This window comes from Moschus berezovskii, chromosome 10 (assembly GCF_049115385.1).
Source record: "Moschus berezovskii isolate FMDL1 chromosome 10, NW_MosBer_1.0, whole genome shotgun sequence".
Lineage (NCBI taxonomy): Eukaryota > Metazoa > Chordata > Mammalia > Artiodactyla > Moschidae > Moschus > Moschus berezovskii.
In genome coordinates, this window is record NC_142469.1 from 13,666,466 (window position 1) to 13,684,670 (window position 18,205).

Here is an 18,205-nt window from a genome sequence, read left to right on the forward strand (position 1 = left end):
ATGAAATATTCCCTTGATATCTCCAATTTTCTTGAAAAGATCTCTTGTTTTTCCTATTCTGTTGTTTTCCTCTATTTCTTTGCATTGATCGCTGAGGAAGGCTTTCTTATCTCTCCTTGCTATTCTTTGGAACTCTGCATTCATATGCTTATATCTTTCCTTTGACACAATATAATTTGATCTCTTGTTACAAGACAAACTGAGATCTAGAGAAGTTAGGATTACATAGATTATACAGACTCTTCAGATTAGTGTACTGTGAAGCTAGAACCTGAACCAGGTAATCTGATACCTAGATCAAGGCATTCTGCACTCTATGTCAGGAGATACATTTTTTTCTAATTTTTAAGAGAGTATTTTTTATTCTTCTCTTGACAAATCATTTCCAGAAGTCTTGTCTTACCCTCTAGGTTAGTTAGAAGTGAGCTCTTCTTCTGGGCTCCCAAATGACCTCTGCCTACCCCAATTTTAACTCTGGTACAATGTTTGACTTGTGAGGTACCTGTGTCCCCTTATTAGACTGTAAACTCCCTGAGAGTTGGGAATGACTCACTCCTCATTGCATCCTAGTAACTAGCACAGAGCTTGGCACACATTGAATAAGTAATGAAAAAATACTAATTAAATTGATCTTTCCTTGAAATCCTTTAAAAGGGCACCATGATCTGAAATTTGCCTGCTTCTCTAGCTTCATATCCCCAAATTGTGGCACAAAATTGCTTAATCTCGTTCTGTGCAAGCATCAGTTTCTGGTTGTATGGTTTTGTTCAAGCAATCCTTTTCCCGACACCTCTCCCTAATGCACTCTGCCCTCAAACACACATATATTCCACTGCATTAACTCTTTGGAATCATTTCCTCCTGGAAGTCTTTCTTGACTCATGACTTCTCCCAACCTAACTTGTATTAATCCTATTCTGACCTCCAGTAATTCCTTGTGCATGCATCTCTACACTGTACACGTCACAATATGAGGCAGTTCCATAAACACTGCACCCAAGTTCTGTTTCATTCATGTTGGTATCTCCAAGATTAATACACTCAGGCACACAGATGATTTTAAAATGAGATTTGAACAAAAAGAATACATTAACAGAGAAGGAATCTTGGCACAGGGTGAAGTTTAAGGAAATTATAGATATGGAATTGCAAATAATTGGATATTCAGTATATTTTCCTAAGAAAGACAGAACTGAAAAAAAATAGAAAAAGGCTTTCAATTGTGAGGCTGCAATTCAAATCACAAAACAAACTTTTATGTAAAAGGACAGTAAAGCACTATTTGGTTGTTTTTTTTTTTATGAAGACAGCAATTAGGAACTACAGTGGTAAGCCTTTCATGTAAATGCTAATATACTGGTTATCAAAGGACAAAAAGGCACTTTTAAGCATGTTACAACACATACTAAGATGAAGAAAAACCAGAGGTTAAACTATATTCCAAACCTGCCCCCCAAATGGCGTACACTACAAGGCATCGGTTTTATTCCCAAATTGGTGCACTAACCTTTTTCTTTCCAATCCATGTTTATTGTTATAAAATATTACATAAAATACAACCATTTTAACCAACTTTATTCTTTATTTAAGTATAGCTGACTTACAATGTGGTGTTAGTTTCGGGTTTACAGTGAAGTGGTTCAGATTCTTTTCCCTTACAGATTATTACAAAATAGTATAATTCCGTGTACTATACAGCATGTCCTTACTGGTTATCTATTTTATATACAGTGGTGTGTACCTGTTACTCAAAAATGCAGAATTTATCCGTCCCTCGCCGCCACTTAAACCACTTTAAAAAGTGCAGTTCTGTGCTATTAAGCGCTATCACCACTAAACACCCTCAATTGTAAAACACGCTGCAGCCGCAACTTCCTTCTTTTCAATTTTGCTTTTGTAACACACTGAGCTTTCCGCACCACAAAAGGTTCAGAAACTAGGGAGAGTGAAGTAGTAGATCACTGAAGGATTATACTTCTCGGGATCCATCAAGGGAATCGAAGAGCTACGTTCAGGCGTCCGTCACCAAGCTGTAACCATAGCAACACAGATACCTCTCCTCAAATGCAGCAACTGAGCGCATCTCCCCAACGGCAGCTGTCCCTTCCCCTTCAACTGCGCCAGGACCAGGCTCGTCACCCCGGATCGGAGGCAGAAGGTGAGGAAGAGGGAAGAGTAAACGACCAAGCGAGAAGTACAGCCCAGCAGTCGCTCTCCTCGCCCTCCCTCGCCTCCAGAGCCCCAGCTCCCACCCTCCTCACACCCGCAATTCGGCCCTTTCCTGCGGCCAGCGCCTTTTATTGACGCCAACTTCCCGTTCTCGCGGGAGCTTGGGAGCCTGAGCCCGATAGGGTGGACGCAGCTCTCAAAATCTCAGTCGGCGCTGGGTCTGGAACCGAGGCCCGGGAGCGCCCGGCGCGCGGGGGGCGGGGCGCAGGCCTTGGAGGGCGGGGCCTCGCCTGGCGAGGGGAGGGCGCGGCCGGCGGGGCGGCCAGGGGGCGGGGCCGCGGCCAGGACCTGTGGCTCGCAGGTAGCGCGGCCCGCGGCGCTCCCTCGGGGACCAGCGCAGTGCGCATGCTCGCTGGCCGCGCGGGGCCGCTTGCCGGGCGGCGGTTACGAGCCGGCTCCTCAGCGGCGGCGGTTGCGGTGCTGCGACGGCGATGTGAGGGGCCTGCGGCGGGATGGTGCTGACCCGGGCGGGGCCGCCTTCTTCCACCGAGACCGCGGGCTCCTCGGTTCGACGGGCGGCGGCGGCGGAGGCCGAGCCGGGCGCGAGGTGAGCTCTCGACGTCCGGCCGTCCCGGCCCGCGACCCCCGCGACCCGCTTCGTGTCCCCTTCACGCGGCCGGGCAGGGAGCGGCCTCCTCTGCGCCCGGTCCCCGCTCGCGGCGCCGGCCCTTCCCGGCCGCTCCGGGCTGGAGCCGGCGCCGGGCCGCTGAAGGTCGGCGGGGACAGCCGGCGGGCGCGCTCGGGCTGTGGAGCCGCGCTGCCCGCCGCTCCTCGGGCCCGAGCCGAGCGCGGCCCCCGAGCCCCCGGCCGCTCTTCGCCGCCCGCCCGTCCTCGCGCCTTCTCCCTGCCGCTCCGCGCGCCTCAGCCCCGGCGTCCCCTCCGTGGGAGGCGGGCTGCCCCTGGGTCCCCTCCCTCCGCTGGGCGCCCCCGGGCCGGCTCTTCGCTCGCCGCCGGCTCCCTTCTCCGCTCCCTCTGTCATTCCTCCCTTGGCTCTCTCTGCCCGTTTTCCCCTTCGGTTCTTCTCCTTCCCCGTCTTGCGTTAGCTTCTGACTGGGTTTTGCTTCAGCATCATTCGGCGCAGGACTTCATCTTCGGAGGCCCCGGAGCCCCGAATCCTTCCTCTGTGCCCTGACTTCACCGCCTCTCCGTCTGACGGTCCCTGCCTGTCCTCCCGTCTCTCTCCATCCTGACCCCAACCCTTAACTCTCGAACCTTGATCTTGTTTTCCCGTTTGCATAGGTCGAGTCTCTTAACTCCTGTCCGTTTTACTTTTTATGAAATCTGTGAAGAGTTCTAGTCTCTTTTACTTTCTACCTAACCTAGGTAACTCCTCAGTATACTTAGTTCAATTGACAGTTTCATGAAATCTTTCTTTCTTCACTAACTGGAAGTACCAACAGGAGTGACAGTAGCCGTAACCTGTTAACACTTAACTGATCGAACGTTTAATTTTCGAAAAATCATGTTTACCTGACATGTCAAGAAGAAGCAACTTGAGGAGAGCCTTGGTGAAAATATAAAGGCTAACCTCCAGACCTAAAAATTTTGGAGATTTTATTGTCCTCAAGGAAATACAATTGTCCAAGAACGAATATTAAGTGAAATTTATCAAAAAAAAATTAAAAATTATTAATTTGATATACATTTGCCATTACAGTTGATCGCATCATTTTTATGATGGTCTCTGTTCTCTGCAATAAGTGCTAACAATTTTTACTAGCTTAGGGAGTTAGTGTCCTTACGGAGAAATTTAGTAAGGGACAGAAGTATTAAATTTGTGAATTGGGTAAAAGAACTTTCTAAACAGTTGGGGAGGTTTTTTTCCTCCATTTCTTTGTGATAAAAATTTGGCTTATGAAAAACTTCTCTATATAAATAACATTGTAGGATCTTATTTTGAAGGCCTCTGCTGAAGCAGTCACTCTCAGTGAAGTTTGCCTTTATTCTAGAACTAAGGAGCAACTGGATTATGTATTTCATTCTGTAATCTCAAAGCAGCCTACAAACAGTAAATTCTTCCTTCTGTGTCAGGTAGTAATTCAATTTTTCTGTTTCTGTAGTACAGAAGGGAAGCACCCAGACAAAAATGTGTAGTTTCTTATTTGATATGATATTAGTATAAAAGTAGAAGTTGATGTTGTGAAAACACACCTCTTTTGGAAGAAGCCGCAGTTGTTGTGTATGGTTGGAGGTGATGAACTCAGCTTTTAAGATTTTTTAAAATGATTTTTCCAGTGCAGATAGAGATAACTGCTGCTTCTGAAGGAAATCTTCCCGTCTTTCAAAGGCGAGTCCTTCTATTTCTAGGTAACTATTTATTAAAAAAGTAAATGCTTACACAGTCTTGTTGGTGTTTATAGTAAGTTGATTCTGTGCTCTTAGAAATGAAAATAAAGATTCATGGCGGACAATGGGCACATGGCTGGATGTCAGAGGATCTACGCTCTTAGGGTGACTCATGACATTAATTTGTAGAAGTCACTTAACCCGTGTACCTCCAGTGTCTCTACTTATAATATATGAGTAAACAAGTGGCTACCCACTAATCTTTCAAAAGCGAAGTAAACCCTAATCATTTAAGCATGCTTAAGGGCCACCACAGACAAAAATTGCTATATGAAACACTTAGTTTTTGTCTCTTTTAGACTATGTCATAGGAGTAGAATTGAATGCTTAAATCCTAGATCACTGCAATTCAGGTTTTTTTTTTTTTTTTTAGTTTCAGACTTAAGTTTAGTAGCATGTGTTATAAATGTGGACAAGTTTAGATGAATCTTCATATGCAATGAAACAGATACTGCCACATTCAGTATGTTTCCCTTTCTTTGCCAGAATTTGACACTGAAAATGTAAAGTTAACAGTGTTTTGGTAGCTTCCATGAATTTATGTTGTCTGACAGTTTATCTTTGTTTCCTGTAGATACAGACATGTGAGAGTTCTTTAGGGGATAGAAAAGGCAAGGATTTCCTTTGATTCAAAGTATTAAGAATGATTAAAAGTGAGTTTTTTGATATGTTCTATTGTGTGTTTAAATAAATGGATGGAGATGGGAGCATATGTCTGAAGTGAGTAACGTTGTTTCCTTTTTTCCTTGAGTTGTTTGTCAGGAAGGAGGTTTTGAAATGGATATGAGTAAGAAGCAAAGTGGTAGTACAGAAAAAAGCATTCCTAATGGGCGCAGTGGATTTTCAGAGAAGTTGGGAAGCACAAGTTGTTAGGCAGGTCTAGATTTTTCAGAAGGAATATAATGAAACATCTTCACAGTGGGTTTTACCATTTTATTTCTAAAGATTACCATTTTTTTAATAGGTTCATACTTGGTTGTCAGTGATGTTCTAAATTTAATAACAATGAGCCTCTTTTTTTCTTAATGGAAATATGAAAAGTGTCAGGTGCTTTTAATGTAGAAATTATAAATCTTTCCATTTGAGAAAACTGAGGCTTAGAGAGTCTGAATTAGAATCCAGGTCTATCTGCTACTAAGTTAATGATGTACTGAAGAAAGCAGGAAAGCATAAGCTGTTAAGAAAACATTGTTTGTTTCTTGGAATATTTTTTAGACAGAGGATTGTACTTTTTGTTTTGGTTCTGAGCTTTGTTCTCTGTTGATGAAATATTTTTGAGAAATGCTGGGCAGATCCCAGAACTGGGTAACAGATAATGACTGTGAAATAATGAATTTCTTTTCATGTTAAAAGGAGTGACTAGTTTTGGTTCTTTGGGCTCTTCTGGGATTTTTAAGGTATATAATAACATGACATACTCAAAGACATTCTGTGTTGTGTCACTGTCAGGTATGTTTGATGGCATATGAACAGCATGAAAACTTCATGTGAGCTGCTCTTAATAAGCCCTGCCCTCCCTGGGGCGCCTTTTATTAGGTGTCCCATAATGAGCAGGAGGGGTTCTCTGCTTTCTGTGCTTCCTGCAGTAAATCAGCCATCAAAATGATCTCAGAGGCTACTGATGTTCTTTCTACATTAGGTTTACACTTTGTTTTTCTATGGATTTTCTCATATTAACACAGTTATTCAAAATTAATAGTGTTCTGAGGGTTGCTCCTTAATCTTAAGTGTCAGTTCTAAGATGAGAAGTAATGTATTTCTCTATTATTAGACCCAACTGTTTAAACCCAAATTTTTAAGAAATTAGAAGATAGTAGGGCTTCCCAGGTGGCGCAGTGGTAAAGAATCTGGCTGCCAATGCAGGAGATGCAGATTCCATCTCTGGGTCGGGAAGATCCCCTGGAGGAGGAAATGGCAACCTGTTCTCCAGTGTTCCTGCCTGGAAAATTCCATGGACAGAGGAGCCTGGTGGGCTGCAGTCCATGGGGTTGCAAAGAGCTGGACTCAGTTGAGCACACACACACACACAGGAAATGTCAATGCCTTTAAACTTCAGATTTTGTATTTATGGGTGTGAGGAATTTTAAGATTTCATGATTAGGGAATAATGTTAATTACATGGAAAACGGAATATAGTTTATCAAGTGTATTTTTTTTTTAATCAACATTGCATTCTGATTTCAGGTTTTCGTTTAGTAGGGGCATATTTATTTCATGGCTTGTTGACTATTGAATCTGTTTCCTAAAGCAATTAAGGTGTAGGCTTTAGAATTATATAAGTTTAAATATAGGCTGTGAAGTTTGATACTTTCGAAGGTTTTGTGCTTTTTCCATTGTTTTCTAACCATATGACCTTGGATAAGTTGTGTAAACTTTTTGCTTCTTAGTTTCTTCACCTGTAAAATGGAGTAATAATAGCTCTTTGAGATTTTTATGAGAATGAGATGAAGTAATAAGAGCTACTTATATAAGAGTAAAGGCTCCAAAAAGTTCTCAGTGTTTGTATTTGATATTGCTATTTGGTCTACATTTGGTATCAACAGGGAAACATACAGCTTTTTAAAATAGAGTTTGTCTGTCAAGGTTTTCTGCTTTTCTTTCTTCTGGAAGATCTCCCTCTTACCCTCACCCTAGAAGAGAAGAACTTAGTACTCTATTCTTTTCTTAAATATTTCTAAATATAACTTATGCAGTATGGTGTATGGCCCTCAGGAGTTAATTGTGTTGAGTGATTAAGTGACAGCAAGATTCTAGACCAGTGATTTTCCTTACTTTCCGTATCCCCTTTATTCATAGCAATTCTTTTAAGCTCCTCTTCATTGTAAATCACCTTTTAAGATGAGAGATGTTACTGATGAAAGGGTGTTGCATGTGTGAATAATTGTGAAGGCAGAAAGGTTAAAAGCCGCCTGAGTGATGGTGATCCTGAGTCAGGAGAGTGCCAGGTGACTTGGCCATTTTAGAGTAGGATGTAATCCAGTGGCTTAGTGTGTTTAGTTCCAGAAAGAGGGAGCTTTCAGAGCTGGTCAGGGTATCAAGACCTCAGTCAGTCCAGAAGGGAACTGAATGTAAATCCAGAAACAGGACCATAGGCCAGATATTTAGACTGAACCAACCAATGCAGACTTAATTTAGGTGGCCAGAGTTATACCAGATAGCAGGATTACAGGTGTACAACTCTATAGATGTCAGTGGCTGGTTATTCTGTTTATGTCTGTCTGGTTTGACTTGATCAAGATTAGCTCAAAGGCCTGAGGGCCTTGAAGGGCCTGACTTTTGTGTATTGGAGTTCTGCTGTGCCCTCAATGAGTGGTACTTAGGAAAGGTGATGGCTGAGGATACTTTGTCCAAGAGATGGATCTTCCTGCTCTCACATAGAACTTGGATGTTACAGAAATATTTTATTATTCACAAAGTTATGAGAACAGCACTTCTGGGGTGCCCCTCTTTGGGGCTTCCTGCTTATTCATTGGGAGAAGACCCCCCCCCGGAATGGACCCAAAATTGACTATTATTAAATGGATTGAGTTAACCTTCTAAAAGGATCTGAAGATATTAGGATCTAAAAGATCTCTTTGTTCCCATCCTATTCCTATTTAACAGACTGTAATTGAAATGTAAGAGATGGGAATACCAGACCACCTGACCTGCCTCTTGAGAAATCTGTATGCAGGTCAGGAAGCAACAGTCAGAACTGTACATGGAACAACAGACTGGTTCCAAATAGGAAAAGGAGTACGTCAAGGTTGTATATTGTCACCCTGCTTATTTAACTTATATCCAGAGTACATCATGAGGAACGCTGGGCTGGAAGAAGCACAAGCTGGAATCAAGATTGCTGGGAGAAATATCAATAATCTCAGATATGCAGATGACACTACCCTTATGGCAAAAAGTGAAGAGGAACTCAAAAGCCTCAAAGTGAAAGAGGAGAGTGAAAGGGTTGGCTTGAAGCTCAACATTCAGAAAACAAAGATCATGGCATCTGGTCCCATCACTTCATGGGAAATAGATGGAAAAACAGTGGAAACAGTGTCAGACTTTATGTTTTTGGGCTCCAAAATCACTACAGATGCTGATTGCAGCCATGAAATTAAAAGACACTTACTCCTTGGAAGGAAAGTTATGACCAACCTTGATAATATATTAAAAAGCAGAGACATTACTTTGCCAACAAAGGTCCGTCTAGTCAAGGCTATGGTTTTTCCCGTGGTCATGTATGGATGTGAGAGTTGGACTGTGAAGAAAGCTGATCGCCGAAGAATTGATGCTTTTGAACTGTGGTGCTGGAGAAGACTCTTGAGAGTCCCTTGTACCGCGAGGAGATCCAACTAGTCCATTCTAAGGGAGATTGATCCTGGGTGTTCATTGGAGGGACTGATGCTGAAGCTGAAACTGCAATACTTTGGCCACCTCATGCGATGAGTTGACTCACTGGAAAAGACTGATGCTGGGAAAGGTTGGGGGCGGGAGAAGAAGGGGACGACAGAGAATGAAATGGTTGGATGGCATCACCAACTCTGTGGACATGAGTTTGGGTGAGCTCCGGGAGTTGGTGATGGACAGGGAGGCCTGGCGTGCTGTGATTCATGGGGTCGCGGAGAGTCGGACACGACTGAGCATCTGAACTGAACTGAACTGAATTGAAATGTGCATGTTAGATTAGATGCCCATCCCTTCACTGGTCCCAGATCCCAATGTCACTCTCAGTCCCTAGATGTCTGACATAGTGTGAGTCCCTTATCTGGTTGGGCTTTAACTTGGTGTTCCCTCACTTGGTTTCAGTTCCTGTGTGTCTGTCTGAATGTGAGCATCTCATTACATTGAGTAGGTTTTTCTACCCTTTGGCTCCTAAGTGCAAGTTTACTGCATTGTATAGTGTTCATCTGAAAAACTAGTGAATTTTTTTCCTAAAGCTGAAAGAAAAAAATGAATGTGCTTTACTCATTGATAAATGATGTATTGATTGCTAATGTGGAGCTGTTCTACAGATAAGTGGGTCCATAGATGATTTTTGCCTTATATGGTGTCTTTAGTACCTAACTTCTGCATACAGCTGGACATTGTTATTTGGACTGTCAGTATTACAGGCTCTGAACCTATTTGTCCCATGGCCGCTAACCTGGGTGATGGGATTTAGAAGCTGGAGCCGTTGGCTTCATAATTGACAGAAGTGGTCCCTTTATTTCCTGGGTTGACAAAGGGAGTGTCTGGAATCTCCAGTTTGTTTGGCTTGTTTACCCTCAGCTTTAGGAGAAGGAACATCCTCAAGATAGCTATTTTGGGTTTGTAGTTCAAGAGTCAAGGCTGTTCACTCTTTGATTTCTGAGAGAGGATCTCATCATTGCCTGTGGTCTCCAGTCTATTTTAAGGAACCTCTGAGTGGTGCCTCTCAGTTTCAGACATGTCTTTGTCCTCTTTTTAGGTTTCTGAAACAGTCAGGAGTTCAGGCTAAGTTCAAAATGGTTAGTTGTTGTTTCAGGATAGTGTGGATGGTACAGGAGCATCTTCCATATTTTTCCAGATATCCATGCCTGGACTCCCCTTGCAGATATTGGAGGTCTCAACTGATCTGATGCGAGTGAACAGCCCTGGTCTTAAAAGCTAGGCCAAGTGTTTAAGCACCCAACACTGTTTCTGGGACAGTTACTGTGCACTCTAGTGTTGGGGGGATGGATTGGCATTCCTAGGCTCAGATCCAGTAGAAATCTGAGAGAGATGTGTAATAAAACATGTCCAAGGAGCTGCATTTTTAAAAATAAAAACAAACTGATAAAATTAATTTGTATAATATATTTTATTTAACCCAACATATGCAAAATATTATTTCAAGATGCACGCATGCTAAGTTGCTTCAGTCGTGTCCGACTCTGTGTGACTGTTTGGACTGTAGCCTGTCAGGCTCCTCTGTTCATGGGATTCTCCAGGCAAGAATACTGGAGTGGGTTGCCATTCTCTTCTCTGTATTTCACGAGGTGGTCAATATAAAAAACATTAATGAGATATTTACAGTCTTTTGTGTACTAAGTCTCTGAAACCCAGTGTGTACATCTATAGCATATCTCAATTCGTAACTAAATCTGTAACAGTTTAAGTAAAATACAGTCCTGTCGGCAATAAAGTTATGTTTAATTAAAAAATATTTACACTGCTTCAATATTTGGATGTAAATGTAAAAGTAAAAATTTTAAATGCATTTCTTCAGTCACACTAGTTGAGTTTTGATTGTGCTGTAAATCAAATTACTGATCACGTGTGGTTCGTGGCCGTGGTGTGGGATGGACCGGCTCTCGAGGGCCCAACTGTCTTTCAGACCAACAGATGATCTTGCTTCTTTGGGAGCAGTCTGCCTTTCCCTGAGGTATTACTAAAGGATTGTCAGAGAAATAGCTCCTCAGATCTCAGAGCCATTCAGCGAACGGTTCTCGTTTCGTATCAGGGCAGTTCCTGTTTGAGGTTCCCCTGTGGCGTCTTTGGGTTGAGGGTTATAGTCTGTTTAGCTCATTTCTTTCTTAGGGACCTTGGAAATGACCCAGGTAGGGGCCTACTTGAACAGACCTCTCAGATTGCTCTGTTTAGGCTACTTTGCCAGGGCCAAGATAATAGAGCGGATGATCAGTCTCAGATAAGTCAGGGTTCCTACAGCTTCACAGGCTCAGATGAAAGTGACAGATCTGAGCCTGCTAGCAGACTGTGAAAGAGGCCATGGTAAAGGGAGTTCCTGGCAGTGGAAAGTCTCCCAGGCATGTACGGGTTAAAGGAAAGAAGTCCTCTCTTTTGGCTACTTTTACTCTTGAGAGAAGACAGGCCAGAACTTCCCTGATTGATGAAAGATCTTTGCCTGATGAACTGAGTGAAATGAAAACCTATGCTAAGTCAAAGATTGCAAACTTGGAATGAATTTGCCCTGTAGAGGAATTTGATTTTAGCTGCATAGATTTTTGCTTGTTTTATTTGTGTTTGTTTTTTAACTAGTCGGCAACGTCTAAAATTTAGGAGAAATTTAGGTGAAAACTCTTAGAAAAAACATTTTCAGTTTCTGCTTGAAAATTTAGAAGCCTGTGATCATGCCGGGCCAGCCAGGACTCTGTGTCAAGCTGAGTGGCAGTCCTTCTGTAACCGTAAAACAGGGAAAAGGAGAGAGTCCTCTGAATTTCTCTTTCCTTTCTCTTTTGTCTACTCTCCATTTCCTTTAGTCTCTTCTTTGAGTTTTTTCTTCTACCAATATGTAAAAATAACTCTTTTTGTTTTTTTTGGGGGGGTGAAAAATAGATTTATTAGTATTACTCTGTATATATCTGTACCTGTACTGTATGTTTCCACTTACGGAATAGTCAGTAAAAGGGGATAAATTGAGAAAAATTAGGCAACAACTAAAGAACAGAAAGTGCAGCAGGATATGAGAGGAAAAGTGAAGGAAATTACTAACAAACCTTGGATTTATACTGGTAATTAATTTTATCATAAAGATTTGTTCATTCGTGTCTGTTTTCAGTTTATCAGTGTAATAATTCCTTTCTTCAAGTTGGTTGGATTTAAATAGAAAAATAATAATAGTTTATATTTATGGAATTATTGTTGTTCAGTTGCTCAGTCATGTCCGACTCTTTGTGACCCCATGGACTGCAACACACTAGGCTTCCCTCTCCTTCACCATCTCCCAGAGTTTGCTCAGAATCATGTCCATTGAGTCAGTGATGCCATCCAAACATCTCGTTCGTCCTCTGTCATCCCCTTTTCCTCCTGCCTTCAGTCTTCCCCAGCATCAGGGTCTTTTCCAGTGAGTCAGTTCTTTGCATCAGATGGCCAGAGTATTGGAGCTTCAGTATCAGTCCTTCCAATGAGAATTCAAGGTTGATTTCCTTTAGGATAGACTGGTTTGAACTCCCTGCAATTGAGGGGACTCTCAAGCGTCTTCTCCAGTGCCACAGTTCAAAAGCATCAATTCTTCCCTGCTCAGACTTACTTATGGTCCAGCTCTCACATCTGTACTGGAAAAACCATAGCTTTGACTATACGGACCTTTGTCGACAAAGTAATGTGTCTGCTTTCTAGGATGTCTAGGTTTGTCAGGGCTTTTCTTCCAAGGAGCAATCGTCTTTTAATTTCATGGCTGCAGTCACCATCTGCAGTGATTTTTGAGCCCAAGAAAATAAAGTCTGCCACTATTTCCATTGTTTCCCCATCTATTTGCCATGAAGTTATGGGACCTGATGCCATGATCTTCGTTTTTTGAATGTTGAGTTTTAAGCCAGATTTTTCTCTTTTCTCTTTCACTTTCATCAAGAGGCTCTTTAGCTCTTCTTCACCTTCTGCCATAAGGGTGGTGTCATCTGCATATCTGAGATTATTGATAATTCTGGCAGTCTTGATTTCAGCTTACGCTTCATCCAGCCCGGCATTTCACATGATGTACTCTGCATATAAGTTAAATAAGCAGGGTGACAATATACAGCCTTGACGTATCCCTTTCCCAATTTGGAACCAGTCCGTTGTTCTGTGTCCAGTTCTAACTGTTGCTTCTTGACCTGCATACAGGTTTCTCAGGAGGCAAGCAAGGTGGGTCTGGTATTCCCATCTCTTGAAGAATTTTCCACCTTTTGTTGTGATCCACACAGTCAAAGGCTTGGCATCGTCAATGAAACAGAAGTAGATATTTTTCTGGAATTCTTTTGAAAAAATTTCTGTTGAGTTTTCTGGAAATCTCTCTTTTTGCTATGATCCAGTGGATGTTGGCAGTTTGATCTCTGGTTCATCCGCCTTTTCTAAATCCAACTTGGACATCTGAAAGTTCTTGGTTAATGTACTGTTGAAGCCTAGCTTGATTTTGAGCATTATTTTGCTAACGTGTGAAATGAGTGCAATTGTGTAGTAGTTTGAACATTGTTTGGCATAGCCCTTCTTTGGGATTAGAATTAAAACTGACCTTTCCCAGTCCTGTGGCCATGGCTGAGTTTTCCAAATTTGCTGAGTGCAGCATTTTCACAGCATCATCTTGTAGGATATGAATAACTCAGCTGGAATTCTATCATCTCCGCTAGCTTTGTTCGTAGTGATGCTCCCTAAGGCCCATGTGACTTCACACTCCAAGATATCTGGCTGCAGGTTAGTGATCACACCATCCTGGTTATCTGTGTCATATAAGATCTTTTTTGTATAGTTTCTTCTGTGTATTCTTGCCGCCTCTTCTTAATCTCTTCTGCTTCTGTTAGGTCCCTAACTTTAGGTTTCTGTCCTTTATTGTGCGTATTTTTGCATGAAATGTTCCCTTGTTATCTCTAATTTTCTTGAAGAGATCTCTAGTCTTCCATTCTATTGTTTTCCTCTATTTCCTTCTATTTCTTTCCTCTATTGTTCACTTAAGAAAGCTTACCTCTCTCTCCTTGCTATTCTTTGGAACTCTGCATTCAGATGGGTATATCTTTTCTTTTCTCCTTTGCCTTTAGTTTCTCTTCTTTTCTCAGTTACTTGTAAGGCCTCCTCAGACAACCGTTTTGCCTTTTTGCATTTCTTTTTCTTAGGGATGGTTTTGATCACAGCTTCCTGTACAATATTACAAACCTCCGTCCGTAGTTCCTCAGACATTTTTGTCTATCAGATCTAATCCCTTGAATCTTATTTGTCACTTCTGCTCTGTAATCATAAGGGAATCGATATAGGTCATATCTGAATGGCCTGGTGGTTTTTCCTACTTTCTTCAATTTAAGTCTAAATTTGGAAATAAGGAGTTCATGATCTGAGCCACAGTCAGCTCCCAATCTTGTTTTTGCTGACTGTATAGAGCTTCTCCATCTTTGGCTGCAAAAAATATAGTCAATCTGATTTCGGTGTTGACCATCTGGTGATGTCCATGTGTAGAGTCTTCTCTTGTGTTGTTCAAAGAGGGTGTTTGCTATTACCAGTGCGTTCTCTTGGCAAAACTCTATTAGCTTATGCCCTGCTTCATTCAATATGCCACGGCCAAACTTGCCTGTTACTACAGATATCTCTTGACTTCCTACTTTTGCAGTCCAGTCCCCTATGATGAAAAGGACATCTTTTTTTTTGGTATTAGTTTTAGAAGGTCTTGTAGGTCTTCACAGAACCGTTCAACTTCAGCGTCTTCAGCATTAGTAGTTGGGGCATAGCCTTATATTACTGTGATATTGAATGGTTTGCATTGGAAACGAACTGAGGAAGTTTTGTCGTTTTGAAATTGCACCCAAGTACTGCATTTCTGACTCTTCTGTTGACTGTGATGGCTACTCCATTTCTTCTTGGGGATTCTTGCCCACAGTAGTAGATATGATGGTCATCTGAATTAAATTGGCCCATTCTGGTCCATTTGAGTTCACTGATTCCTAAAATTCACTCTTGCCATCTGCTTTTTGACCACTTCCAATTTACCTTGATTCATGGACCTAACATTCCAGGTTCCTGTGCAGTATTGTTCTTTACAGCATTGGATTTTACTTTCACCACCAGTCACATCCACAACTGGACATTGTTTCCGCTTTGTCTCAGCCTCTTCATTCTTTCTGGAGCTATTTCTTTGCTTTCTGCAGTAGCATCTTGGGCACCTACTGACCTGGGGAGTTCGTCTTTCAGTGTCATATCTTTTTGCCTTTTCATACTGTTCATGGAGTTCTCAAGGTAAGAATGCTGAAGTGGTTTGCTGTTCCCTTCTCCAGTGGACCATGTTTTGTCCGAACTCTCCAACATATCCCATCCATCTTGGGTGGCCCGGCACAGCATGGCTCAGAGTTTCATTGAGTTAGACAAGGCTGTGATTCATGTGATCAGAACAATTATACCAAAGAAGTTCTCATACTGTTGCAAAAGTTCTAGTCTCCACAGCAGATTTCCCAACCTGGGGATCCAGCAAAGGAACTGCATATCCCCAGGGAATATGACTTTGAAGGTCAGCAGGATTTGATTACAGAACTTCCACAGAACTGGGGAAACGAACTCTTGGAGGGAACAACAAAACCTTGTATGCACCAGGACCCAGGAGATAGGAGCAGTGACCCCACAAGAGACTGAGCCAGACTTGCCTGAAAAGTCTCCAGCAGCCTGCCACGGGGTCAGTATCATTGACTACAACAGTCCTAGGAGCCACAGGTGCTGACCTAAGTCCTTTTGCAGAAAGTCACCATTACCCCTACCATAGTTTGACCTCAGGCCAAACTACAGGGAGGGAACACAGCCCCACCCATCAACAGAAAATTGGATCAAAGAGTTACTGAGTGTGGCCTTGCTCACCAAAGCAAGACCCAGTTTTCACCACAGCCAATACTTCCCATCAGGAAGCTTCCACAAGCCTCTTACCCTCATCCATCAGAGGGCAGGCAGAATGAAAACCACAGTCATAGAAAACTAACCAAACTGATCCCATGGAGCACAGCCTTGTCTCACTCAGTGAATCAACACTAGGAGGTAAATGGGTGAGTCATTTGGGTATCCTGGAGGGAAGAGTGTCTGAGGCAACAGCTGCAAAAGCCCCGAAGCATTCATCTCTTTGGTGTGTTTGAGAAATAGCAAGCAGTGTGATTAGAGTGGGCCGACTTAGGAGATGAGGTCAGAGGGGTGGTGGAAGAACCAGGTTCTGTAAGGTTGTCTTGTAGGCCATTGTAAGGTAGTGCTACTGAACATGGTCGGAATCCATTGGGGGTTTGGAATAGAAGAGAGACGATTTGAATTATTTTCAAATCATGTATATTGTCATATAGCATTTTATTTTATTGTGACATATAGTTATTAATTAACATATGTAATATAAAGGATCATTTGCCTGCTTCTTTGAAAATAGCCTGAAGTGAAGTCGCTCAGTCGTGTCTGAGTCTTTGCGACCCCATGGACTGTAGCCTACTAGGCTTCTCCGTCCATGGGATTGTCCAGGCAAGAATACTGGAGTGGGTTACCATTTCCTTCTCTAGGGGATCTTCCCATCAAACCTGGGTCTCCCGCATTGGAGGCAGACGCTTTAACCTCTGAGCCATTGAAGGGAAGACATGTTACTTAGGGTATAGGTTAGGTACAGTTGCTTTGATAAAGAGTTATAAAACAAAAGTCTGAGCAGCCTAGATAAATTTGACGTCTGTGCTCTATGAAACCATTCCAGAATCCAGAATCTTTCCATCTTTCTGTTTTACCATTTTTCAGAGTTCTGTCTTAATCTGTGTGATCGATACTAGATCACTATTAAGAAGGTATTCCAACCTGTAGAAAAGGAAGCAATGAAATCCAGAGCCAAGAATTCCCTTTTCAACAAGTGAGGCAGACATTGCATATCTGTCTGTGGACTTCAGTTTGCAGTCCACAGAAAGGATGAATTGGCCACACTTGCCTCAGGGCTGGTTGGGAAACATTGTCTCAGGATTGCTGATCATTCAGCAGGAAAAGAAGAGGAAAGCAGAAATGACAAGTTGTCAGCCACAGTCTTGCAGTTCACCTACTAAAGTATCTGTGTGTATCTTTCATCCTGCCTATTGAAAATAATCCAGTTGCCGTTGCCAAAGGAGACAATCCAGGATCCATCCTCCTGTTACATTAATCCAACTGAGAGAACAGATCCACCTGTTAGATCTGCAAGTCCAGTGACCTGGAGACAAAGCAGTTACTGTTCCTCCCTCACCCCTCCCACATACATCTGACATATAGTGGTGGATCAAAAACAGGAAAAGAATAATAAAATTTTCCATTTGGGTAAGCAAACAATGAGAGGTCACTGGTTGAGGGTAATGCTGGGCAGTAATGGTGTAGCAGTTCTTCTGGTAAGAATGCCTATATTCACTGTACTCTGACCCCTGTCTTTGCTGTCCAGGTGTTTCTTCCTTACGTTAACCTCCGTGATCACATCTGAAGTTGGTATTGAAAATTTTTCCTGTTGGGAAGGCATCTGGTTTTCATAGTTAGCTTTGTGCTACGATAGGCTTGCCATCCTGCAAGTTACACAGTCACAGGTGTTTGCAGGTTAGCTTTTAATATCTTTGACAAATACAGTTCTCTCAAAAATATAGCAGGATTCAGTTGTGTTTGTCTCCATTCAGTTCTGATGCCAGAGACTATGGCAAAATAGTTCTTTCCTGCTGTGGTACTTAAGCCTGACTTATTTATTGCTTTCCTGTGCACTCAGCACTTTCTGTTTGTCTTGAAGTCATCTGAAACAGGAGGCATTGCTGAGAGGTATGGCAGCACCCTAATATAATCTTATCCACAGAGCTGTATTTCTTTGTTTCATCAGGAAGTCTTAAAAGTTCTGTGAAAAATGCCATTGGTAATTTGATAAGGATTGCATTAAATCTGTACATAGCCTTAGGTGGGATGGTCATTTTAACAATATTGATTCTTCTAATTCAAGAACATGGTATATCTTTCCATCTGTTTTTGTTGACATCTGTGTCTTAGAGTTTTTGGAGTACAGATGTCGCCTCCTTAGGTAGGTTTATTCCTTGGCATTTTATTCTTTTTGATGCAATGATAAATAGGATTGTTCCTTAATTTTCCTTTCTGATAGTTAACTTTTGTCTACAGAAATAGCAACAGATTTCTATATATTAATTTAGTACCCTGCAACTTTACTGAATTCATTGATGAGTTCCATTAGTTTACTGGTAGCATTGTTAGGGTTTTCGAGAACAGAAATTTTAAG

General features: G+C 42.1%; 1 protein-coding gene across 6 annotated transcripts in view; it reads left to right on the forward strand.

Annotated features, from left to right (window-relative positions):
* The first annotated feature begins 1,950 nt into the window (after positions 1 to 1,950).
* Positions 1,951 to 18,205, forward strand: part of FAM135A (family with sequence similarity 135 member A) — a 147,213-nt gene continuing 130,958 nt past the window's right edge. For 5 of the 6 annotated variants that reach the window (XM_055432812.2, XM_055432815.2, XM_055432810.2 and 2 more), the window contains exon 1: positions 2,505 to 2,776. Coding sequence is in view for 3 of the 6 variants with exons in the window: in XM_055432810.2 (XP_055288785.1) it covers positions 2,682 to 2,776 (95 nt within the window). In the remaining 3 variants the exon portion in view is untranslated. Of the gene's footprint in view, positions 2,159 to 2,504; positions 2,777 to 18,205 lie in introns of those variants that run through there. The other variant, XM_088840491.1, reaches the window with a different exon arrangement.